Source organism: Manis pentadactyla, chromosome 8 (genome assembly GCF_030020395.1).
Source record: "Manis pentadactyla isolate mManPen7 chromosome 8, mManPen7.hap1, whole genome shotgun sequence".
Taxonomy (NCBI): domain Eukaryota; kingdom Metazoa; phylum Chordata; class Mammalia; order Pholidota; family Manidae; genus Manis; species Manis pentadactyla.
Window position 1 is genome coordinate 19,650,076 of NC_080026.1, and position 23,826 is coordinate 19,673,901.

General features: G+C 38.3%; 1 protein-coding gene across 30 annotated transcripts in view; it reads left to right on the forward strand.

Moving 5' to 3' along the window:
* The window catches only part of NEB (nebulin), a 200,297-nt gene that overhangs the window by 81,876 nt on the left and 94,595 nt on the right, over nucleotides 1-23,826 (forward strand). For 27 of the 30 annotated variants that reach the window (XM_057505612.1, XM_057505584.1, XM_057505595.1 and 24 more), the window contains 16 exons: nucleotides 2-205; nucleotides 686-790; nucleotides 3,769-3,876; nucleotides 5,507-5,818; nucleotides 7,770-7,973; nucleotides 8,290-8,394; nucleotides 9,887-9,994; nucleotides 11,187-11,498; nucleotides 11,806-12,009; nucleotides 12,326-12,430; nucleotides 13,928-14,035; nucleotides 15,236-15,547; nucleotides 15,860-16,063; nucleotides 17,185-17,289; nucleotides 21,439-21,546; nucleotides 22,672-22,983. In XM_057505612.1, the coding sequence (XP_057361595.1) occupies nucleotides 2-205; nucleotides 686-790; nucleotides 3,769-3,876; nucleotides 5,507-5,818; nucleotides 7,770-7,973; nucleotides 8,290-8,394; nucleotides 9,887-9,994; nucleotides 11,187-11,498; nucleotides 11,806-12,009; nucleotides 12,326-12,430; nucleotides 13,928-14,035; nucleotides 15,236-15,547; nucleotides 15,860-16,063; nucleotides 17,185-17,289; nucleotides 21,439-21,546; nucleotides 22,672-22,983 (2,916 nt within the window). The remainder of the gene's footprint in view (nucleotide 1; nucleotides 206-685; nucleotides 791-3,768; nucleotides 3,877-5,506; nucleotides 5,819-7,769; nucleotides 7,974-8,289; nucleotides 8,395-9,886; nucleotides 9,995-11,186; nucleotides 11,499-11,805; nucleotides 12,010-12,325; nucleotides 12,431-13,927; nucleotides 14,036-15,235; nucleotides 15,548-15,859; nucleotides 16,064-17,184; nucleotides 17,290-21,438; nucleotides 21,547-22,671; nucleotides 22,984-23,826) is intronic. The other 3 variants (XM_057505607.1, XM_057505609.1, XM_057505611.1) reach the window with 2 other exon arrangements.

Genomic DNA, 23,826 nt, shown 5'->3' on the forward strand with positions numbered 1-23,826 from the left:
GAACATGTACAAGTCTGATCTCCAGTGGCTGAAGGGCATCGGCTGGGTTCCCATCGGCTCTTTGGATGTGGAAAAATGCAAAAGGGCAACTGAAATTCTGAGTGATAAAATCTACCGCCAGCCTCCAGACAAGTTCAAATTTACCAGTGTAACTGATTCTCTGGAGCAAGTGTTGGCCAAGAATAATGCCATCAACATGAACAAGGTGAGGCTTCATTCAGAGAACCAAGGTAGGACTCCTATGCTGAATCAGAGAAAAAGAAGCATAATCAAAGAAAGGAAAATAGAGCATCGAGCATCAAAAGATATCTCTATCTATCATCTCTCTTTCTCTCTACCTATCTTATCTGTCTATTTACCTGCTATGTGTGTTATTTATACTTCAATATTTATTTTAGTAATTGTTTCATGGCTTTGATAAAATGGCATATTTTTATGGAAAATCATCTTTACTTAAAAGATATTCTCAGTTTCCTTTTGTTAACATATATTTCAGTTTATCCGAGGGCACTCATAAGTATCTGTTCTACCATGAACTGATTACTTGAAGATGTGTCTAAAATACATGTGTATAAATTGCATAGCCTTTGTTTTTTTTTGTTTCTAACGTTCTTGTGGCCCTGAAATTCCTATTAATTGTACACTGATTTTTTTTCCTGATGACATTATATATTTTCTTTGATAGCATTTATACACGGAAGCCTGGGACAAAGACAAGACCCAGATCCACATCATGCCAGACACACCAGAAATTATGTTAGCAAGAATGAACAAAATCAACTACAGTGAGGTAGGAGCGAATACTGATCCTGTGATGTTTGCATGCTGTTTCTTATTTCAATTAGTCTATTCCCTGGTGATGTAATACTGAATGACAACTTTATAAAGAATCTCTTTTTGCTCCAGATGAATACCAACTCCTACACTTCTCAATTACCATCCTAAACATAAAACTTGAAGTAATACAAAGTATCATTTAGGAAGTGCAAATTATAAAAACTAATGATTTAAACAGTAACCATAAAATCAATTAGACCTTTTTCTTTTATTAACTTTTTAAGTTAGGAAATTAGCAATAAACTGAATGTACATTTATCTCCTCCTTGTGCTATGTAGCTGTGCTTAACTTATTTTCCTAATTTTAGTTCGGGCTCAAAATTTAAGATTTTTAGTGTATAAGATTAAGTCAAGGACTAAAATCACAGTATTATCAACACTAAAAGAAAGAGACAGAGAGGCAGAAACAGAGAATCCGTCGGTGTTTCTATTAAGCAAGCCCATTTCCTTTTTACTCTCTGTGAGCAAAAGGCCATATGCCCCCATCTCAGAACCACAGATGTTTGGCTGAAAGAGTCCTCACCCAATAGGCTGTCGTCTTGCCTTTGCTTAAGTGTTCTCGGTGACAAGGAACTTATCTCTTAAATTGACCATTTCATTCAGGAAAATTCCATTAGAGGGTTCCTCTGATGTATTGAGTGGAGGATTTCTCTGTGCAGACCCACACAGTCCTCTGAGGCTGTGCAGCGACAATCTGTGCCACCTCCACGGAGATGGAGACCGCTGCTATGCAGCCTCCCTGCCACCTCACCCCAGGTTCTCCTTCTAACCCACACACCCCAGGTTCCTGGGCATCCTCACATGACACTCCTGCCACAATGTGACCCTCAGAACTGACAAAATCCAGCACGCAAGGAATGACAGTGTAGAATACAGTTGACATGATATGTCTCCTGAACTCATTTCTGCCCCTGCTGTGCCTCAGGGCACATTGTCAGCTATGTTCCTGCTGGTGCACATGGAATTCGGGATCAGTGGAGACCCTAAGACATTTTCCACAGACTTAAGCCGGGTTTCCTTTATCCTGCATTTATATGTTTGGCAATTTGAATTTCAGTTCAAAGGATGACATTTATCTCTCTGTAATTTCTTCTTATGTTGAGCCTGTTGGTTTAAGACTTTGGAGATTTTTGTGGATCTAAGATCCTGTCAAATGACATTTTAAACATTTTTCCCAGCTTTGTGCTACCAGCAAGGAGAATACTGTTTCTTTGACAGCTTCAATCAGCAGTATGTTACTCTTCTGCAGAATATAACTTGGAGAATTTAGATAGATTAGCCACCATCTTAAGTCATTTTATTTTAGGGGATACAAACTATAATTTTAGTGCTTATATAAGTGGCTCCTAATTGTCACCAAAAACTACTCTCAAATCAAAAAGGAGTGAATTTTTAGCTAAACCTAAATAGAGCTCCCATATGGTTATGGGAAAGCACGTATTGTGCAGGAATTTCAGCAAAGAGCCCCTGTAACTAGTCACTCAGCATTTCTGAAATTCTTGACTCTGTCTTCATGGCAAAAGCTCAGAGACCCAGCAGTGCTGTTGGTACAGAGGCCCGTGGAGAAGGCCCCTGAGCTGAGTGCCTAACCTGCCTGACCTGCTTTCTCTTCTTTTTCCACTCCTCTTAGCTTAGTTCAGTTCTGTTGTGTTTTATTCTTATTTAGGACAGGAAGAGAAAATGCAAATTTGATGATGTCGCTCTCCTCATAGACGACTGTAGCCTCCTCTTTCCTAGAGAAATAAGCACAAACTTAGCAGCAAGCCTTCACAGTCTGACTCCAGATTCTGTTCAGTCCTCTCCTGCCACTTCCCCTGGCACTGTGCTCCTTTCCTTTGACTCCATGGCACTTTCACTCCCTATGCTTGGATTCGTGCACCTGCTTCTGCCCTTGACTGCCTTCTCAGTCTATTGAAACCTTGCTCATCACTCAAGGTCCAAAGCAAGGGTCACTTCCTCTGCAGGAACTTTCCTGATTCTCAGTTCAGAATCAATTCCTCCTTCCTGGAACTCTGTTAATAATATGGTTAAATCACCTCTCTTGGCTTGCCTTTTTGGCAACTTGTTCTATCGACCATTATTTTTTCCATCAATTCTCCCAAAAACCTTGAAGACAGGAGAGGTCGCATACTCATCTCTAATTCCCAAGTACCCAGCACAGTCATGGCACAGAGCTGGTGCAGAATAAATAAATGCAGATCGAATTCATTTCCATGATCAACAGTTAATCAAGTTGTTTCCCCCCACCTACATTTTGTCCCCTTAGGCCCATGAGTTTCAGCTTAATTTTTCTAGATTAGCCAAAACAGATTCATTGTTGTAACTAAAAGTTTTAAAACAATGTATAATATCTATGCAGTTGACACTTGAACAACATGAGGGTTCGGGTTGCTGGCCCCCATGCAGTCAAAAATCCACATTTAAGTTTTGACTCCCACAAAATATAACTACAAATAGCCTACTGTTGATTTTGTGATAGTAAATAATAAGATAGGCTAGTATCTACATATATGTTATGCATTCATGACATACCTAACTTTTTCTTAGTTTTTTTGCTATTTCTAGGCTATGTGGTTTGTCTGTGAATTTTTTCAAATTGTTGCAAATCTCCAAAAAATTTTCCAATGTTCTTACTGAAAAAATCTGCATGTAATCTGGACCCACACAGTGCAGACCCATGTTGTTCATGGATCAACTATATATACATAACGCAACGTAAGTTTTAAAATAAAAAACTAAGGTGCAGTGTTCTATATAAATAAGTATCATTTTTAAGTCTTAACTTTGGCAAAAAATGCAGAATCCTTAGAACTCTCAAAAGTGAGATGATTATAGGCATCACCTATGTAGAACTTGGTGAATTATTTCAGGCCGCTGTCAGTTTTTGGATATGAATGTCAACATCTAACTAATTTTTTGGCCCAAATTTAGACTCTGTATAAACTTGCCAACGAAGAAGCAAAGAAGAAAGGCTATGACTTGCGAAGCGATGCCATCCCGATCGTGGCAGCCAAGGCCTCCAGGGACATCGCCAGTGATGTGAGTTGTCAATTGTTCTCAGAAGACATGATCAGTCTGAAGTGATACTTTCACTGAACTAAATCTTTAAAAGGAACTTTCTGGACTCTTTAGAAATACATCCTGATGTATCTGTGGGGGATTCTTCAAAAACCTAGTTTTGAGGGAAATGAAAAATTTGATGTTCATAAAAAGGATCTGTTTTTAGGACACAGTATCTTTAGTGTAACTGACCCACCAAGAATAGAGAAAGACCCGTTCATGTGGAAATAAAGTGCTGCTGCAGACTTAGAGATGCATATATAAAAATTGTCATGGTGCTTACGCAAAGTGTCACTCATGAACTTAAGTTCTCCCAGGGCCTGGCTTTGTATAGCATTTTAATATACAATATTCAAAAAATGCATATGATGCTTGCCATTACGATTCACCCTTGTAAGATTATGAAAAGAAGGCACTGATCAGTACCAGAGGGGGCTGCTAGTCCAAACCTGCACCCTTAACAGTTGTCCTGCCTGTGCACCTTGTACCTCAAGAATAAAGCCATCATTTTTCCCTGGTGCCCCGGGATTCTTGAGGAATATACCACTGCTCTAAAAATCAAGGCCTACTATTCAGGAATATGGTAATACACTGCCCTTTATATTGAAAGGTCATGTTAGTGACTCAGTTTATATATGTTGGACACTCCCCACAAATGGATTTATGCCAATAATAATAATTAACAAAATAATAACCTTATTTATTTTTGTATTGAGAACTCTGTGCCAAGAACTTTACATGCAATATCTTACTTACACTTCATAATTACCTATGATGTAAGTTTCATCATTAATCCCGGTTTGTGGATTGCCTAATCAACTCTTGTAAAGTCAAACTCTAAGTGGATGGTAGAGATGAAGCTCCAGATAACCTCATTCCTTCCCACTGAACCGTACTGCCCCTGCTGATTCATCTGTACTCTCTCAGTTCATTATCTTTGACACTAGAAGCATGTATGTTGGGTAACTTGCTCAAATTCCAGGATGATGTCTTTGGATGTGCGATAATAAAAACCTCATTGGCCCATGTGGGATGAATCCATGACTTTATTAGAAGCATGCTTTAACCAGTAGGGCTGCTGTATCAGTTTCACTCATATAATCTATTTTCAAAATGATGCCCCAAGTTTGCCACCACCACTGAACCCTGAATCCATTATGAAATCATTCTCCTCTGTTGCTGCAACAGGGAATCCTTGACCTAGAGTACTTCATTCCTGCAGGAACCAGATGCTAATTTTACTACTTATTAAACATGCCATGTCACCAAGTGTATCTCTTCCCTGACATACTTCTAGTACCTAAAATCCATTTCTCTAAGTTCTGTGATGCAAATTGTCCCTCCCCACTATGTGCACTTCCTACTTCCTGCCTTCAGATCTATTCATTAGTACCAGGCCACAGGTGATTAGGATATATGTGACAATGATATCAATTCCATCTCTTTTATCACCTCTGTAGTTTCTAAGATAATGCTTGAAATGCTGGCTAGAGTTAGTGCTTATTAGCAAAAATCAGCTTACAACTGTGATGCAAGCATGATGATTTTATACAGACTTGTGACCCCTAAGGCTTCCAATAAAAACCCAATTTGTACATTTTCATCTCAGTACAAATACAAAGATGGGTACCGCAAGCAGCTCGGCCATCACATTGGAGCCCGGAACGTTAATGATGACCCCAAGATGATGTGGTCCATACATGCAGCCAAGATCCAGAGTGACAGGGAGTACAAGAAGGACTTTGAGAAGTGGAAGACCAAGTTCAGCAGCCCAGTGGACATGATGGGGGTGGTCCAGGCCAAGAAGTGCCAGACGTTAGTCAGTGATGTGGACTATAAGAACTACCTGCACGAGTGGACGTGTCTGCCCGACCAGAACGACGTTATCCATGCTCGGCAGGCCTACGACCTCCAGAGCGACGTGAGTACAGCATCTATGACAGCTGGGTGCAGAAATAATTTAACTGTATAAAAGTTATCTTTTATATACAATCCATTGGCCTCCTCAGGCTAGGATTGATTGGTCCGTGAATGAGATTTGAATTAGAGTATGGTTTTATTGCTTTATTCAGAATATGCCAACAGGCATTATAAGGAAGTGAAGTTTACAAACTGGACTTGGTCTTATAAAAAAAAACAACTGAAACTAAGCAATGTTAGAATTCAGGGTCCACCAAAGGGAGATTTTTCTTTTTTTTCCATTAAGGGAAGTAGAAACAGCACAGGTTTATTTTAAAAAATACTCTGAAACGTGTTATTAGCTTCCTTGCAAAAAAAATGAGGTTATAATTAGTAGGATATTAACCTGCTACAGTGCTCTTTATTATCCTTAAGAAATAAAGGGAGTCACTCTTTCTGTAAGCTATGAGGTCATTTCATTGGCCCTTTCTTTGAGCACAGCTCTCTTTAGAGAGGTCACGTGGTAGTAGAGCAGCTGCACCTTCTGACGTCTGGGTGTGAGATGCACATTTCTACAGCATGTATTTTATAAATGCTTGATGGGATTATGAAGCATTAGAGGACTTTGGACAATAAAACAAGTAGTAATAATGAGACATTAATTGGCTGTTCCTAGAAACTCTACAGCCCACCTATAAAAAACCCCATGTCTATAGCTTTCATCATATAAAATGCTGCATTTTGCAGTTGTCTCCAAAAAGAAAGGCCTTGCCTCCATGTGAAAGATGGTTGATGTCACTCATAGAATGTCAGCACTGACAGACAGCTTACACCCACCTATTTGTTGCATGCCTTTTTAGATTGCCTCCCTCACGCTGTAATACCCTCTTAATAATGTTTGAAAGTTAAAAAGCCCTCCAGTGGAAGGAATGTTATTGTATTGTTTACATTCATGCTGTTGTTATTTAGGGGGCAATAACTAGTCAGCACAGGGCAATTCCAATAGGCGTTTTGTCTAGACTACAAAATATCAGTCTATATTTTCTGCTTAGTTGCTGTTACAAGTAAAATCTTTCAAATGACCTGGGTGACAGTCCAATTCCATTGCTGTGAAGTGGTTATGAATACTTGATGTATGCACAAAAATTTCTGGCAGAAAACCTGCCTTAAAATAAAGTGAGAAGTAAAGATATTAAAAGATGACTCTAGAAAGGAATCCTTGCTTCCTGTCCTGAGAATTCGGTGGAAAAGAAACTGGGGCCCTGGACCAATGAAATGGTCATTTATTGCCCTAAATCTTAACAGTTGAAGCCACCAAAGTTGTGCTTCAGGGATTCAGGAGTTCTGCATCATTATTATGTTTTAACTTCTCTCTCTGTCTTTTTTTTATAAAGGCTTTACAGATATTTAAATATAAGAAAAAATACATAGAAGGCAATAATAATCCAACCACTGAAAAGGCTTACTCCTGCTTATGTACTTTATCCACACACAGTATTTCATGTGTTATTTTTTCATTTGATATTACATTAGTGACATTTCTACATGTCATAGATATTCTTTAAAATATGGCTTTTAATAGCAGCAGAGTATTTCATTTGACTAGGCCTATCATTTAGTTCCCGACTGCCTGTTGTGGGACATGTATGTAGTTTCTCTTACTCTGGGTTGGCATTATTTTTTGTGCACTTGCACAGTGTAATAACATTCACTGAACTGATTGACAGAAGATAAAGGTTTGGATCACTCTCCTCCTGACAACCTGAAATACTTGATCACATTTTTTTATGGCTACGAGACATTTCATGGTCATTTTAAAACATAGATTCTCCTTCAGTCTGCCTAATACAATGAGCTTGTTTTCTATCAAAAATAACAACCACCAGAATTGTACTTCTGACTCCATTTTTCTGCATCTTTATCCTAAATCTTCTGGTCTTGTTGAAGAGTACCTTCCTATTTCCTCTTCACAGAATGTTTACAAGTCTGATCTCCAGTGGCTGAGAGGCCTTGGCTGGGTCCCCATCGGGTCTGTGGAAGAGGTCAAGTGCAAGAGAGCTGCGGAGATACTGAGTGACAACCTCTACCGCCAGCCCCCAGAGAAGCTGAAATTTACCAGTGTAACTGACACCCCGGAGCAGGTGCTGGCCAGGAGCAATGCCATCAACATGAACAAGGTGAGCGCAGCTGCCGCAAGCTTCCCCAGGAGGCCAGCACATGCTGTTTTACTTTAATGACTACTGGTGTTAAATCATCTATGAAAATGTGGGGTCACATTTACCTCCTAAATTTAAATACTTGAAATCCTCTTAATAATTTCTATTATTAACAGTTTTAACCTTAATAACTAGCATTAAGACTCAAACCTCCAATGAATACCTTATTTCGATCTCTGGTTTATTTTTCCTAATCAGATAAGAAATAATTCTGCTTTAATTTTACTGTTTATAATTCCTATTTCAAATGATTTTCTCTGAATGTCTTCTTTGATAGCATTTATACACAGAAGCCTGGGATAAAGACAAGACTCAAGTTCATATAATGCCTGACACCCCGGAGATCATGTTGGCAAGGCAGAACAAGGTCAACTACAGTGAGGTAGGGGCAGGCTCTGCGGTGCCCCACGCGGTCGTCGTCGTTATTGTTGGTTTCCCAGCACTTAGGTTTGTGGAGATTCTCAGGCCTCAGCTATCGTGGTACATGCAGCTCTGAACTAGAAAGACTCAGCCCATCTGTCTTTCTTGAATATCACCTGCTATGGGATTCAACGGGCAAACGGAAGTCACGTTATCATTCCACTTGATGGACAGTGTTGGATCAGTCAGTGGAACTGAGTAGTAGTTTTGGCATTTCCAAGACTTGGAACAGCCAGATAAAATACTGGCTCATTATTTATTCTAAAACATTATTTCTTGTTTATCTGACATTCAAGTTTAACTGGACATGCTATCTTTTTATTTGCTAAATCTGGCAATCCCATCAAGGAGGCCTCTAATAACATGCACCTCTTCTCCACCTGGATCCTGAGTTAAATTGAGAAGCAAAACAAAGGAGTAGAAAGAGAAGTCAAAATCTCACATTTTTTATAACTAAAGATACATTCAAGAACAAGCCGGTGTGACAGCCAATTAAGCTTGCTAACTGAACCCCAGAATTAGGTTCCCCAGTCAGGCACAGGGCAGTCGGCTTCACTCCCTCAGGGGTGAGGTCCTGCTTACGACACAGAGAAACAGAGGAGGGCACTGGGATTGTTCCTCGAGGGAGCAGGACAGCGCTGAGCTGAGCGTGCCCCGTCATCCCATCCCTCCCACTCAGATACATCCGTCAACACCGCACCTCTCCAGGCCCAGAGAGGAGAGTAAGGGGCAGAGAAAGGAAGGCCAGAGATAATTAATTGAGCTCCTTTTGCAGAAAGAAAACCTCACACATGGCAAAGAAGTGTCCTCCATTAACAACACTGCTTATTGTTTTTGTTTTTAGTAAAATGCAATTTTACACGTACCTGTTTTACTAATATGATACAGCCAAAATTTAGAATCTTAAAATTGTGATTATAGTCAAGTGAACTATATAGCATTAGAAACAAGTGTTTTATACCAATGTGTATCAACATAAGTGTTATAAAATATGATTGTCAAAAAGTTTTAAGTAAAAAGAAGTAAATATAAGTATGTAAGTATATATGTTATAAGTGTAATGAATACTATTTAACACATTGTTCTGCAACTTCTTTTTCACTTAGAACTATGTGAGATTGATGCTTTGTGCATTGATCTGTATTACTGGATTATATAAATCTATGTTGATATGCAGAAGGTATATTACTCTATATGATATAGATTAGTAATGATACATATAATAGATGATAATAGCAATCTATGTTAATACCCATTGCTATATCTCATTTATTTCCAATGCTATATAGGTTTTGGGTGTACGATATAATACAATGTGTTTGCTTTCCAATGTTGCTAGTAATTTGGATTATTTCCAGAGCCTCTCCTTTTTCATACTGAGTGGTATGTCACTTGATAATCTCCAAATTGTTGTTGTCAAACCCTTTGCTTTAACTGTGACTTTCTTTCTATAGACTCTGTATAAACTTGCCAACGAAGAAGCAAAGAAGAAAGGCTATGACTTGCGGAGCGATGCCATCCCGATCGTGGCAGCCAAGGCCTCCAGGGACATCATCAGTGATGTGAGTAGTCGTGCCCCATGTGGGGACCTGCCTGGGTGGGTGTGGGGCACAATCATTACTACAATGGGAAGATGCATCTGGGTGTCAGTTAAAGCATATTTGTTGTGCTTTAAATGAAAGAAATATTTTTCACTTGACAAAGCTCTTTCATATTTTTAACTCCAAAAGACTCTAATATTCAGATCCCATAGGCAGAGAAGATGTGCTAAACTTCAGTATAAGATTGAATTTGAATCACAATTACTGAATTCATTTCTATACTATGAGCACATAGCCTATACAGTAATAAGAAAAAGCCAGAAGAGTTTAAAAAAATAACATGGTTACATGTGTTGATTCAGCATCAGACAAAACCTGGGTCAGTCAGGTCTAGGGAAATGCCCCTTTCCCCAAAGGTGCTCTGGAGTTTTGCCAACTCTTTCTTTGAAAAATTACCTTAAGTGCTTCCTTGTGAGTTCTTTTGAAATGAAAAAAGAAAAGCAAAGACAGACAACCAAAAACAACAAAATGGTGAGCCTGATTTCTCTTTCTGCTGTCTCCGAAAGAAGTGGGTCCTTTTGGTGGAGATTTCAGACTTCCACAAGTACATGTTGGATTTGTGTGATGTTATTGCCTAAAGTTGAGGGAAAATATCCAGTCAGCACTTACCATCACCACCAACAAAACGCTTTCTGGTGGTTGTATAATCGCTCTTCTTGCTTGAAGAACACCAACAGACCACAGCCAAATTTAATCTCTGGCAGAGCAGGGCACGCAGGATGGAAAAGCCAGTCCATTCCAGAGAGTCAAGTGACCAGTGACAGTCACCAGAGCCAGATTTGGAAGGGATGATGGGGGGCAGGGGATGGATGGCAGGACCTGTGGGCTCAGGAGAGGCACTCAAAGTCATGTGTAAAACTTCTGGGTAAGTGATCCACTGCCCACGATGATAAAAGGTGGTGTGCAATTCTGACTGATTTTCTGAAAAATGTTACTGCCTGTGTTGCCGGGACTTAATGTCTCCAAACCATAGAACTTTGTAGTTTGGCCTGTCTTCCCTGGGAAATGTAGTCAGAGGTCAGAATAAAGAGATAGTTGATATTCAGAAGACTCCATTTCTCTGCAAGAATTTAAAAATAATGGAGTTTTGATTTAATAAGACTTTTAGCCCTTTTATTCATTTTTATTTTTAAAAAGACTACTTTTATTTCAGTACAAATACAAAGATGGTTACCGCAAGCAGCTCGGCCATCACATTGGAGCCCGGAACGTTAATGACGACCCCAAGATGATGTGGTCCATACATGCAGCCAAGATCCAGAGCGAGAGGGAGTACAAGAAGGACTTTGAGAAGTGGAAGACCAAGTTCAGCAGCCCAGTGGACATGCTGGGGGTGGTCCAGGCCAAGAAGTGCCAGACGTTAGTCAGTGATGTGGACTATAAGAACTACCTGCACGAGTGGATGTGTCTGCCCGACCAGAACGACGTCATCCATGCTCGGCGGGCCTACGACCTCCAGAGCGACGTGAGTACCCAGACCCGTTACATACCACTGGTGACCACGCTTATGATAGTAATAAATAGATCATATTCTAGGGTTATTTACAACCCCCAGAAGGAATGACATTTTTTCTCCCCACTCCTCATTCACTGTACCTTACTTTTTTTGTTTAGACAGAACATAATACCATGATGCTATATCCTGGCTTCATATTTAAAAGACATAAGCATCAAACTTAGATATCCAAGTTTTCCGGTCCTTTTCTTTCCTTTTTGAAATCAAGTGTCATAACAACTTCATTAATACTTGCTTTTGTATTTGACCTTACCAGAACATTTATAAATCAGATCTCCAATGGCTGAGAGGCCTTGGCTGGGTCCCCATCGGGTCTGTGGAAGAGGTCAAGTGCAAGAGAGCTGCGGAGATACTGAGTGACAACCTCTACCGCCAGCCTCCGGAGAAGCTGAAATTTACCAGTGTAACTGACACCCCGGAGCAGGTGCTGGCCAGGAGCAATGCCATCAACATGAGCAAGGTGAGTGCAGCTGCCTCAAGCTTTCCCAGGAGGCCAGCACATACTATTTTACTTTAATGACTACTGGTGTTAAATCATCTATGAAACTGTGGGGGCACATTTACCTCCTAAATTTACATACTTGAAGTCCTCTTAATAATTTCTAATATTTTCAGTTTTAGCTTTAATAACTAGCATTAAGACTCAAACCTCCAATGAATACCTTATTTCGATCTCTGGTTTATTTTTCCTAATCAGATAAGAAATAATTCTGCTTTAATTTTACTGTTTATAATTCCTATTTCAAATGATTTTCTCTGAATGTCTTCTTTGATAGCATTTATACACAGAAGCCTGGGATAAAGACAAGACTCAAGTTCATATAATGCCTGACACCCCGGAGATCATGTTGGCAAGGCAGAACAAGGTCAACTACAGTGAGGTAGGGGCAGGCTCTGCGGTGCCCCACGCGGTCGTCGTCGTTATTGTTGGTTTCCCAGCACTTAGGTTTGTGGAGATTCTCAGGCCTCAGCTATCGTGGTACATGCAGCTCTGAACTAGAAAGACTCAGCCCATCTGTCTTTCTTGAATATCACCTGCTATGGGATTCAACGGGCAAACGGAAGTCACATTATCATTCCACTTGATGGACAGTGTTGGATCAGTCAGTGGAACTGAGTAGTAGTTTTGGCATTTCCAAGACTTGGAACAGCCAGATAAAATACTGGCTCATTATTTATTCTAAAACATTATTTCTTGTTTATCTGACATTCAAGTTTAACTGGACATGCTATCTTTTTATTTGCTAAATCTGGCGGTCCCATCAAGGAGGCCTCTAATAACATGCACCTCTTCTTCTCCTGGATCCTGAGTTAAATTGAGAAGCAAAACAAAGGAGTAGAAAGAGAAGTCAAAATCTCACATTTTTTATAACTAAAGATAGGTTCAAGGACATGCCGATATGACAGCCAATTAAGCTTGCTAACTGAACCCCAGAATTAGGTTCCCCAGTCAGGCACAGGGCAGTCGGCTTCACTCCCTCAGGGGTGAGGTCCTGCTTACGACACAGAGAAACAGAGGAGGGCACTGGGATTGTTCCTCGAGGGAGCAGGACAGCGCTGAGCTGAGCGTGCCCCGTCATCCCATCCCTCCCACTCAGATACATCCGTCAACACCGCACCTCTCCAGGCCCAGAGAGGAGAGTAAGGGGCAGAGAAAGGAAGGCCAGAGATAATTAATTGAGCTCCTTTTGCAGAAAGAAAACCTCACACATGGCAAAGAAGTGTCCTCCATTAACAACACTGCTTATTGTTTTTGTTTTTAGTAAAATGCAATTTTACACGTACCTGTTTTACTAATATGATACAGCCAAAATTTAGAATCTTAAAATTGTGATTATGGTCAAGTGAACTATATAGCATTAGAAACAAGTGTGTTATACCAATGTGTATCAACATAAGTGTTATAAAATATGATTGTCAAAAAGTTTTAAGTAAAAAGAAGTAAATATAAGTATGTAAGTATATATGTTATAAGTGTAATGAATACTATTTAACACATTGTTCTGCAACTTCTTTTTCACTTAGAACTATGTGAGATTGATGCTTTGTGCATTGATCTGTATTACTGGATTATATAAATCTATGTTGATATGCAGAAGGTATATTACTCTATATGATATAGATTAGTAATGATACATATAATAGATGATAATAGCAATCTATGTTAATACCCATTGCTATATCTCATTTATTTCCAATGCTATATAGGTTTTGGGTGTACGATATAATACAATGTGTTTGCTTTCCAATGTTGCTAGTAATTTGGATTATTTCCAGAGCCTCTCCTTTTTCATACTGAGTGGTATGTCACCGAATTTGATAATCTCCAAATTGTTGTTGTTAAACCCTTTGCTTTAACTGTGACTTTCTTTCTATAGACTCTGTATAAACTTGCCAACGAAGAAGCAAAGAAGAAAGGCTATGACTTGCGGAGCGATGCCATCCCGATCGTGGCAGCCAAGGCCTCCAGGGACATCATCAGTGATGTGAGTAGTCATGCCCCATGTGGGGACCTGCCTGGGTGGGTGTGGGGCACAATCATTACTACAACGGGAAGATGCATCTGGGTGTCAGTTAAAACATATTTGTTGTGCTTTAATTGAAAGAAATATTTTTCACTTGACAAAGCTCTTTCATATTTTTAACTCCAAAAGACTCTAATATTCAGATCCCATAGGCAGAGAAGATGTGCTAAACTTCAGTATAAGATTGAATTTGAATCTACAATTACTGAATGAGGCATTCATTTCTATACTATGAGCACATAGCCTATACAGTAATAAGAAAAAGCCAGAAGAGTTTAAAAAAATAACATGGTTACATGTGTTGATTCAGCATCAGACAAAACCTGGGTCAGTCAGGTCTAGGGAAATGCCCCTTTCCCCAAAGGTGCTCTGGAGTTTTGCCAACTCTTTCTTTGAAAAATTACCTTAAGTGCTTCCTTGTGAGTTCTTTTGAAATGAAAAAAGAAATATAAAGACAACCAAACAAAAACAACAAAATGATAAGCCTGATTTCTCTTTCTGCTGTCTCCGAAAGAAGTGGGTCCTTTTGGTGGAGAATTCAGACTTCCACAAATACATGTTGGATTTGTGTGATGTTATTGCCTAAAGTCGAGGGAAAATATCCAGTCAGCACTTAGCATCACCACCAACAAAACGCTTTCTGGTGGTTGTATAATCTGTCTCCTTGCTTGAAGAACACCAACAGACTGCAGCCAAATTTAATCTCTGGCAGAGCAGGGCATGCAGGATGGAAAAGCCAGTCCATTCCAGAGAGTCAAGTGACCAGTGACAGTCACCAGAGCCAGATTTGGAAGGGATGATGGGGGGCAGGGGATGGATGGCAGGACCTGTGGGCTCAGGAGAGGCACTCAAAGTCATGTGTAAAACTTCTGGGTAAGTGATCCACTGCCCACGATGATAAAAGGTGGTGTGCAATTCTGACTGATTTTCTGAAAAATGTTACTGCCTGTGTTGCCGGGACTTAATGTCTCCAAACCATAGAACTTTGTAGTTTGGCCTGTCTTCCCTGGGAAATGTAGTCAGAGGTCAGAATAAAGAGATAGTTGATATTCAGAAGACTCCATTTCTCTGCAAGAATTTAAAAATAATGGAGTTTTGATTTAATAAGACTTTTAGCCCTTTTATTCATTTTTATTTTTAAAAAGACTACTTTTATTTCAGTACAAATACAAAGATGGTTACCGCAAGCAGCTCGGCCATCACATTGGAGCCCGGAACGTTAATGACGACCCCAAGATGATGTGGTCCATACATGCAGCCAAGATCCAGAGCGAGAGGGAGTACAAGAAGGACTTTGAGAAGTGGAAGACCAAGTTCAGCAGCCCAGTGGACATGATGGGGGTGGTCCAGGCCAAGAAGTGCCAGACGTTAGTCAGTGATGTGGACTATAAGAACTACCTGCACGAGTGGACGTGTCTGCCTGACCAGAACGACGTCATCCACGCTCGTCAGGCCTACGACCTCCAGAGCGACGTGAGTACCCAGACCCGTTACATACCACTGGTGACCACGCTTATGATAGTAATAAATAGATCATATTCTAGGGTTAGGTAGAACCCTCAGAAGGAATGACATTTTTCCTCCCCACTCCTCATTCACTGTACCTTACTTTTTTTGTTTAGACAGAACATAATACCATGAAGCTATATCCTACTGGGCTTCATATTTAAAAAGACATAGGCATGAAATTTAGATATCCAAGTTTTCCAGTCTTTTTCTTTCCTTTTTGAAATCAAGTGTCATAACAACTTCATTAATACTTGCTTTTGTATTTGATCTTACCAGAACATTTATAAATCAGATCTCCAGTGGCTGAGAGGCCTTGGCTGGGTCCCCATCGGGTCTGTGGAAGAGGTCAAGTGCAAGAGAGCTGCGGAGATACTGAGTGACAACCTCTACCGCCAGCCTCCGGAGAAGCTGAAATTTACCAGTGTAACTGACACCCCGGAGCAGGTGCTGGCCAGGAGCAATGCCATCAACATGAGCAAGGTGAGCCCCCAGTTTGGTGGGAAATAAAACAGGGCTGTATGTTCTTGAGAATATCTATGATTAATTAAGTTATTCTTTTTCATTTTATCCAATTGTTATCCTGTGTATGGTGTTGTGGTTGAGCTCTGTACTCATTTACATTGGGATTCCAAAAATATATGTGGGAATTTCTGCTTCAACATCTGTTGTAACGGCCAGAGTTAAGAATAGGGCAAATCATTAAGGAAATGCAGATCAAAGCTACAATGAGATGCTGCTACTTCACACCAGTGATAATGGCCACTATCCAAAAGACAAGAAATAACAAGTGTTGGCAAAGATGTGGAGAAAGGGGAACCCTCCTGCACTGTTGGTGGGAATATTAAATGGTACAGTTACTATGGAAAACAGTTTGGTGGTTCCACCTAAATTTAAATATAGAAATACCATACAACCTAGTGATTCTTCTTCTGGTATTTACCCAAAGAAAACAGAAACACTAATTCAGAAAGATATGTGTACCCTTATATTTATTGCAGTGTTATTTACAATAGCCAAGATATGGAAGCAGCCTAAGTGTCCATTGATGGATGGATGGATAGAGAAGACGTACATAGTATACACAATGGAATATTACTTAGCCATAAAAAAAGAACGAAATCTTGTCATTTGCAACAACATAGATGGACCTAGAGGGTATTATGCTAAGTGAAATAAGTCAGGCAGAGAAAGACAAATAACCATATGATTTCACTTATATGTGGAATCCAGAAAATAAAACAAATAAGCAAAATCTCTAGCAATGACATATCCAGGTATGTTTGTAGTCAATAAACCAACACATAACAAACAAAACCAAGGAAAGGATTTGTTAATATTAGCCACAGTACATACACATGTGTATATGTGCTTGGAAAATACTTGCTTTTAATTTGGTTGAGGTGGAGGTGATCTTGCAACCAAACATTTTTTCATTTTCATATCTTAGTCTGCATTTATATTTAGTGACAATGAATGTCATATAATATACAAGAAACTAAAGAGTGTGCTATTTATAGCACACAGCACAGATAGTCTCTAAATTGGAAACTCCTGTTTACAACCTTGTTTTCCTAATTTGTTAACCTTTTTATAATTCACAGCACTTATACACAGAAGCGTGGGATAATGACAAGACCCAAATCCACATTATGCCTGACACACCTGAAATTATGTTGGCAAGAAAAAATAAAATAAATTACAGTGAGGTAAGACCATTTGTTTTACTTCCTTGATCTGACCACATTGATTCTTGCTCATGTGGTAGAAAGGTCAGAATTACAGATTTAATTCTCATGTGAACCAATTAATTTAATTTTGGGGTTTTTTAATGCCAATTTACCCTACCCCGAATATATGTATCATTGTATTCAAAAAGAAGATAGGTAGAAAGATAAATAGATAAATACAAAAAATATCTCCATGTCAGAAGAGGAAAAAACTCTCGAAGTAAACTGTTAATGATTAAAATATTGTAATTTTAACTAAAAATAACTATTGCTATTTTTCAGTTTAGTATGTGCTTCAAAATTTATCCTGTAAGCTCTTCTTTAGTTATGTCATCTGTAAATGGAGTAAAAATGTCTATCTTGAAGAATTTTTATGATGACCAAGTGACATAATATATTCCCAGTATGTAGAGCCTGGCGCAAAAGAAGTTGCCTAACAAACTTCAAGTCCTTCACTTTACATTCAAGTCATGATGGAAATTAGATTTATTTAATATGTTCAAAATAATTTGAGGTTTATTTACAAGAACTGAAATGAGAATTCTTAAATTCATCAATTTCAAAATTGCCTGAGGACAATAGAATGCATTCTTTTATGCACTTATCTCCAGACTCACTGAACTTGTCATCACGTATCTTTGTAGTCCAGAAATTCTGCTGCCTAATAGCTCCTTGCCCTATTGTTCTTGGCAAAGTGAAGAATTATCTGGTTTATTCAAGAAGAATACTAATTTCTTACATGTTTGTGTGTCTTCCTTTAAAAAAAAAGCAGGGCAGACTTTTCTTCAGTTTGAGAACACTGGAAAATTTAAGTACTCATTTCAAGACTTGACCATATTTGTGATTTTACCTGTACTGATTACTTTTGCCTCCAGTAATGCAGCCCTAAAAGAGAGGCATATAAATATCAAATAACCAGGCATAGAAATATTCAAATAATCAAATATGAAATGAAGAGGACACAATTTCCCTTTCTCTAACATGATAAAACAGACCCAAAGACAAGCCTGATTATGAGCATTTGATCCACTACGGCTTTGGTCATTTTTGAATGAGCAACTTTCCTCATGGCCACAGAGCTTCTCTGTTGGATTAATTCCTCCAGGAAGTCTGTTTCACCCCAGGCAGATGAAGTTCAGTTTCTAGCCCAACTGGTAATGACACTTTAAGCTTTTCCCTTTTGTTAAAATCAGGTCAGATGAGGCTACTGAGAGGAAATTGAGCTATTTTTTTTATTTCCACAATTTTCGTCTGGATTTAGTTTCCTTAAAATTGCGTGATTATGCCAGTTCTCTAAGGACTGTCTTTTGAACATTAGATTTCAGAATGGCCCACTTGAATTTCTTCTCAACCCGTTGCCATTGATTGGTACCTTCATTCCATTCTTAGCTCAGTACATATTAACAAAACAAAATAAAGCAAAGCAACCACATCTTATTTTTTCTCTTCAATTCTCATTGAGTCATTCTGATTCTCTTGGGTGAATAACTTACCAAAGAAGCTTTAAAACATAGCCTTGATAACTAATAGTGTTTTCTTCTTTGAAGCCCTGCATCTTTTCAAATGTTGGAAGAATGAAAGAAATCTATTTGTTTGGCCTGAAACCCTCCAAGCACCTTTTTTTCCCCACTTATACATAAGGACAAAATCTTCAAAGGAAAAACATAACAAAGGAACTGTTTGACTCTCCAGTTACAAAATAAGCATTTCTGAAGATGTTTGAGAAGAACAAATGCCTTTGGGATTTTATCTCAAATATATCAAATTTATTTTTATTTTTACTTTAGCTTTTCCTTGTAAATATCTCCTCTTGAAAAGAACATAAATTGTCACATTTTAATCTACACTAAAAATATACAATAATTTCCCTCAAGGACTCTTAAGTCATTTAAAAATTAAGTGCCTCTGCATCATATTTAAAATCCAGGTATTATTCCAGTATTTTTAATTCAATTTAATTTGAGACTAAGACATAATAAAGAAACAATTCCTTTTCATTATGTCTGCCACACTTTTTAAGGATTTTCCTTACATTTAAAATATTGTCTTTACACAGTCTCAACAATGAAAATTGCATGAAACAATATAAAGTAGAAAAAAGATAAAGCTCTGAAGAATTGTAGATTATTGTTGTTTGTCCCTTAAAACCACAAGTGATTCCTGCATCTTTTTCCAGAACTGTCTACTGGTATTGCATCTGCTTTCCCTAATTCAATTACTCTTCCTAGTACAGGAAAGGAAGAAAATGAATGAAAGATTAAATTATTTCATCATACTCTAATTTAAGGACTATGTCTCTGTTTGGGGTATAGAGATGAGCTACCTTCAGACCTCATGTGTCCTTGAGGTTACACAAAGGCTTTCCAGTGGGTATGCTAGCATGCATTAAAATTGTTCAACATAGCTTCCACTTCCATATGTACTCTTTTCTAAATTACCTGCCTGAGAACATCCCTGTCATTAGAGTAGTGTCCACTTACTCTCTCAGAGCCACTATTCTTCCACAAGAATAAAACAAGAAAAGCACAGGTTAAAAGTGTGAAAGGAGAAAAGACAGAGCTAAATGCCACTTGTGCTCCTGAATGGGATTCTAGATAGAAATACAACATTCCTATGAAGAGCATTACTGGAAAAACAGGTGAAATTTGAATATTTACTGTCTATTAGAAAAGAGTATTGTATCAATAGTAAATTTCCTGAATTTAATAAATACATGGTGGTTGTATAAAAATGACTTTATTCTTAGGCAATATATACTGAAATATTTAGGGGTGAATTCCATGATGTCTACAATTTACTCTTTTATTTAAATTTGATTTACTATTAATTGGTTCTTATTGAAAATAAGAATTAAAACATAAATAAACACACTACACACACATAGAGATAAAGCAAATATGGCAAAATGTTAATAATTATATAGTTGGGTGTTCATTGTACTATTCTTACAACTTTTCTGTAGGTTTGAAATTTTTCAAAATAAAGATTATATACATTTTAACATATTAAAACATATGTTAAAATGTATGATTAAGTACAATTATATAGCGATTTTATTTTTAAAAAGGGGGTACAAAAAGAAAGACATACGTTGCCAGTAGTTAATGTGATGCATGCCCAAGAGTCTTGAAAAGGAAACTCTGCTCAACAGACAGTGTATTAACATTCACCAAAACCTTTTTTGTTCCTATTAATCACAAAAACATCATTAAGAGATCCAATAAGTTTTTACTTTTTAATGTTTAAAAATTGTCAAGTTGTATATTTTGTTTATCTTGCTTTAATTAATTAAATACTAAAAGTAGGAATATTTTTAAATTTATTTTGTTTGAACAGTGTATAGAGTTGGTCAAAATTCTTATAAGTGCAGCACAAGCAAAAAAGGATGAAAACTTCTGCTTTGATGATTTGTTTAATGCAGTGGTTCTCAAACCACAGAACGCCTGTGTTTCACCCTCTATGTGTATTGGTTCTGCCACGGAAACTGAACAGTGGGTATTTTCCAATTCACAGAAAAATATTAACAAATACAATTTTATCGATTTTATGTTTTTGACTCATAAATCTTTGGTATCGTATCCCCATGTCTGCTAGCAATTTTCAGCAATTGACAAAATGAATCCATGGGAAGATTTCACTATTAACAAAGACATTCAGATAGTGGATTATCTTTGGTTCAGCACTGTCTGATTATAGATGCATGCTCACAGTGGTAGTTTTGTTATTGCATATTATTATATAATCACATTCTTTGCTGGTAAAATTGTTCCTAATTCAAAATTGGAGTTAAGTAAATCTACATTTCATGATTATTTCATAAGAAGAGCAAGTACTGAATGACCCAAACATATTTGAGAGCTATTGACTTACTGTCTAAAATCCATAGGTATTTATGCAAAGAGAACTCATGGTGTTAAAGCCTGCTGAATGTAAAATTTCAATTTAAATAAATAGCTTGGATAAATAGGAAGTAAAAGAAAGAGGGTTTTATGGGTTTTTTTTTCTTTTGGTAATTTAAGGCTGAACACTTTAGTACAGCCGCATCCAAAAGCAGGCTTCTTTGGACAAAAAGACATTTCTAGTGTGAAACTGAGTACTGAATCTAAGGGCTGCTACTTCTTTCCTTAGAACTTCTATCGCCAGGCTATGGAAGAGGCCAAGAAAGAAGGCTGTGACTTCAGAAGTGACGCCATTCCCATTGTGGCTGCCAAGGCCTCCCGGGACATTGCTAGTGATGTAAGTAAGAGCTGATGGAGTCCTTACATTTGTTACCAACAGGCCAGCCCATGCATAGGGAATCACATTACTGGAATACAGTTGGAAGTCTCTTTAGTCATCACCAGTTTAACTGCCTTCATTGTGAAGACATTTAAATTGAGGCTTTGAGACAGTAGGTAACCTGCCCAAGATCACAAGCATCATTGAGGCAAAGCCTGAATGGGAATGTGGTTTCTTTGACTCTTGTGTTTTGGTCTTAATAAGACTGGATACCTTGATTGAAGTTAGGTGGGCATATGCTAAGCTACTCATAAAACCTCATGAGCTCTCAGAATATACTCAAGATACAGATGCCAGGAAAGAAGCAAGGTTTAACTGAGTTTTCCCCATGATTTGAAGAAGGATAGAGGATAGCAAAAGAGCTGTAAGTCTCTTTGCTGAGAAGTCTACAAGATCAGTATTCCTTACCCTAGGAGTGAAAACATCAGATTCTTGGACACCTTAAACATGAATCCAAGACTACCAAAATTGTTCATTTCTGCAGGGTTTTTTTCTTTTTAATCATAATAAACACATAACATAAAATTTACTATCTTAACCATTTTTAAGGGTACAATTCAGTAGTGCTAAATAAATCCTCACTGCTGTGGAACAAACTTCCAGAATGTTTTCATCTTGCAAAACTGAAACTTTGTGCCCATCCAACAACAAAAGCTGTCATTTTTAAACTACCCCTCTAGGTTATCTATGCAGAAGAAATGATTTCTCAGAATGCCCTAGAAAAAAATTAATGAACCATGTAAACACATCTCAATGGGCCCACCCCCAATGACTGACTTCTGAGACGCTATCACTGTAATTGAGCTCACACTTTCGATATTCACTTTTAATCACTTTTTATAAACATGTTTTCTAGCATAACATAAAATAATTGTTGAGGAGCTATTCTGCAGAAATGTGCAGATGAGCACAGCAGCTTCTTCGGGAGTAAGCTTCTTTGTGACACTGCCCGATGGGTCATATCACATGTGACGAAACTCCTCAGGCATCTTGAGGATTTCATACAAAAGCTTTACCCCCCCAAAAAAAAAAGAAAATGGCTCTTGGTCCTTCTCCCTTTTTTACTGTTTTTCTCTCTTTCAGTACAAATACAAAGAAGCTTATCGCAAGCAGCTGGGTCACCACATTGGCGCCCGAAAGGTGCAAGATGACCCCAAGATTATGTGGTCCATCCACATTGCCAAAGTCCAGAGTGACCGTGAGTACAAGAAAGAATTTGAGAAGTACAAGACCAGGTACAGCAGCCCAGTGGACATGCTTGGTATCGTTTTGGCCAAGAAATGTCAGACCTTAGTCAGTGACGTGGACTATAAGCATCCTTTGCATGAGTGGACCTGCCTGCCTGACCAGAACGACGTCATCCAGGCTCGGAAAGCTTATGACCTCCAGAGTGATGTGAGTATCTCCAGTGCTGGTCCTGCCGGGTAAAGGCAGATCCAAAACGTGTCTGTGGGTTCTGAATAGTGCCGATGAACTGGGCTTTGTTTTTATATTTTAAACAATATACAGTTGAGTGTTCAAAAAGTTTCCCATTGGAAGCACTACAATTTATTGGACAGTTGTCTTCCCCTAAAGTTATATGTAAAAGAGGAAATAAAGTATATATATGATCAATTATATACAGGTATATTTCTTCCTGGTGCTTCAAGCTTCCTTTGTCTGAGTTAGATGAAATGTAGTCCTTAAAAATATACAGCCAGTGGAGGGATAAGGGGTGGGGGAAAGAAAGGGGGCATTACAATTAGCATGTATAATGGGGGGAGGGCACGGGAAGGGCTGTGCAACACAGAGAAGACAAGTAGCGATTCTACAGCATCTTACTACGCTGATGGACAGTGACTGTAATGGGGTTTGTTGGGGGGGGGACTTGGTGATGGGGGGAGTCTAGTAAACAATGTCCCTCATGTAATTATAGATTAATGATACCCCCCCAAAATATATATATATATATACACAGCCACAAATTTTTGGCTAGAGAGGTGGAAATGATGTGTGTGTCAGTAGAAGGTAGTGTGGAGATCCCAGAAATATATTGTGCTAAATTATTTTAATAAACTCTTATATTTTATACTTATGGTCAGAAAAATACTAAGATAGTCTTGCCTTTTTCAAAACCAATCATCTAATTCACAGTTAACATGTCATATTGAGAGTAAACAAAATGAGTAATTAGGAAAACATCTGTTATCTTTATAACACTACATTACACTCTTGATATTTGTGACTTTGAAGATGGAA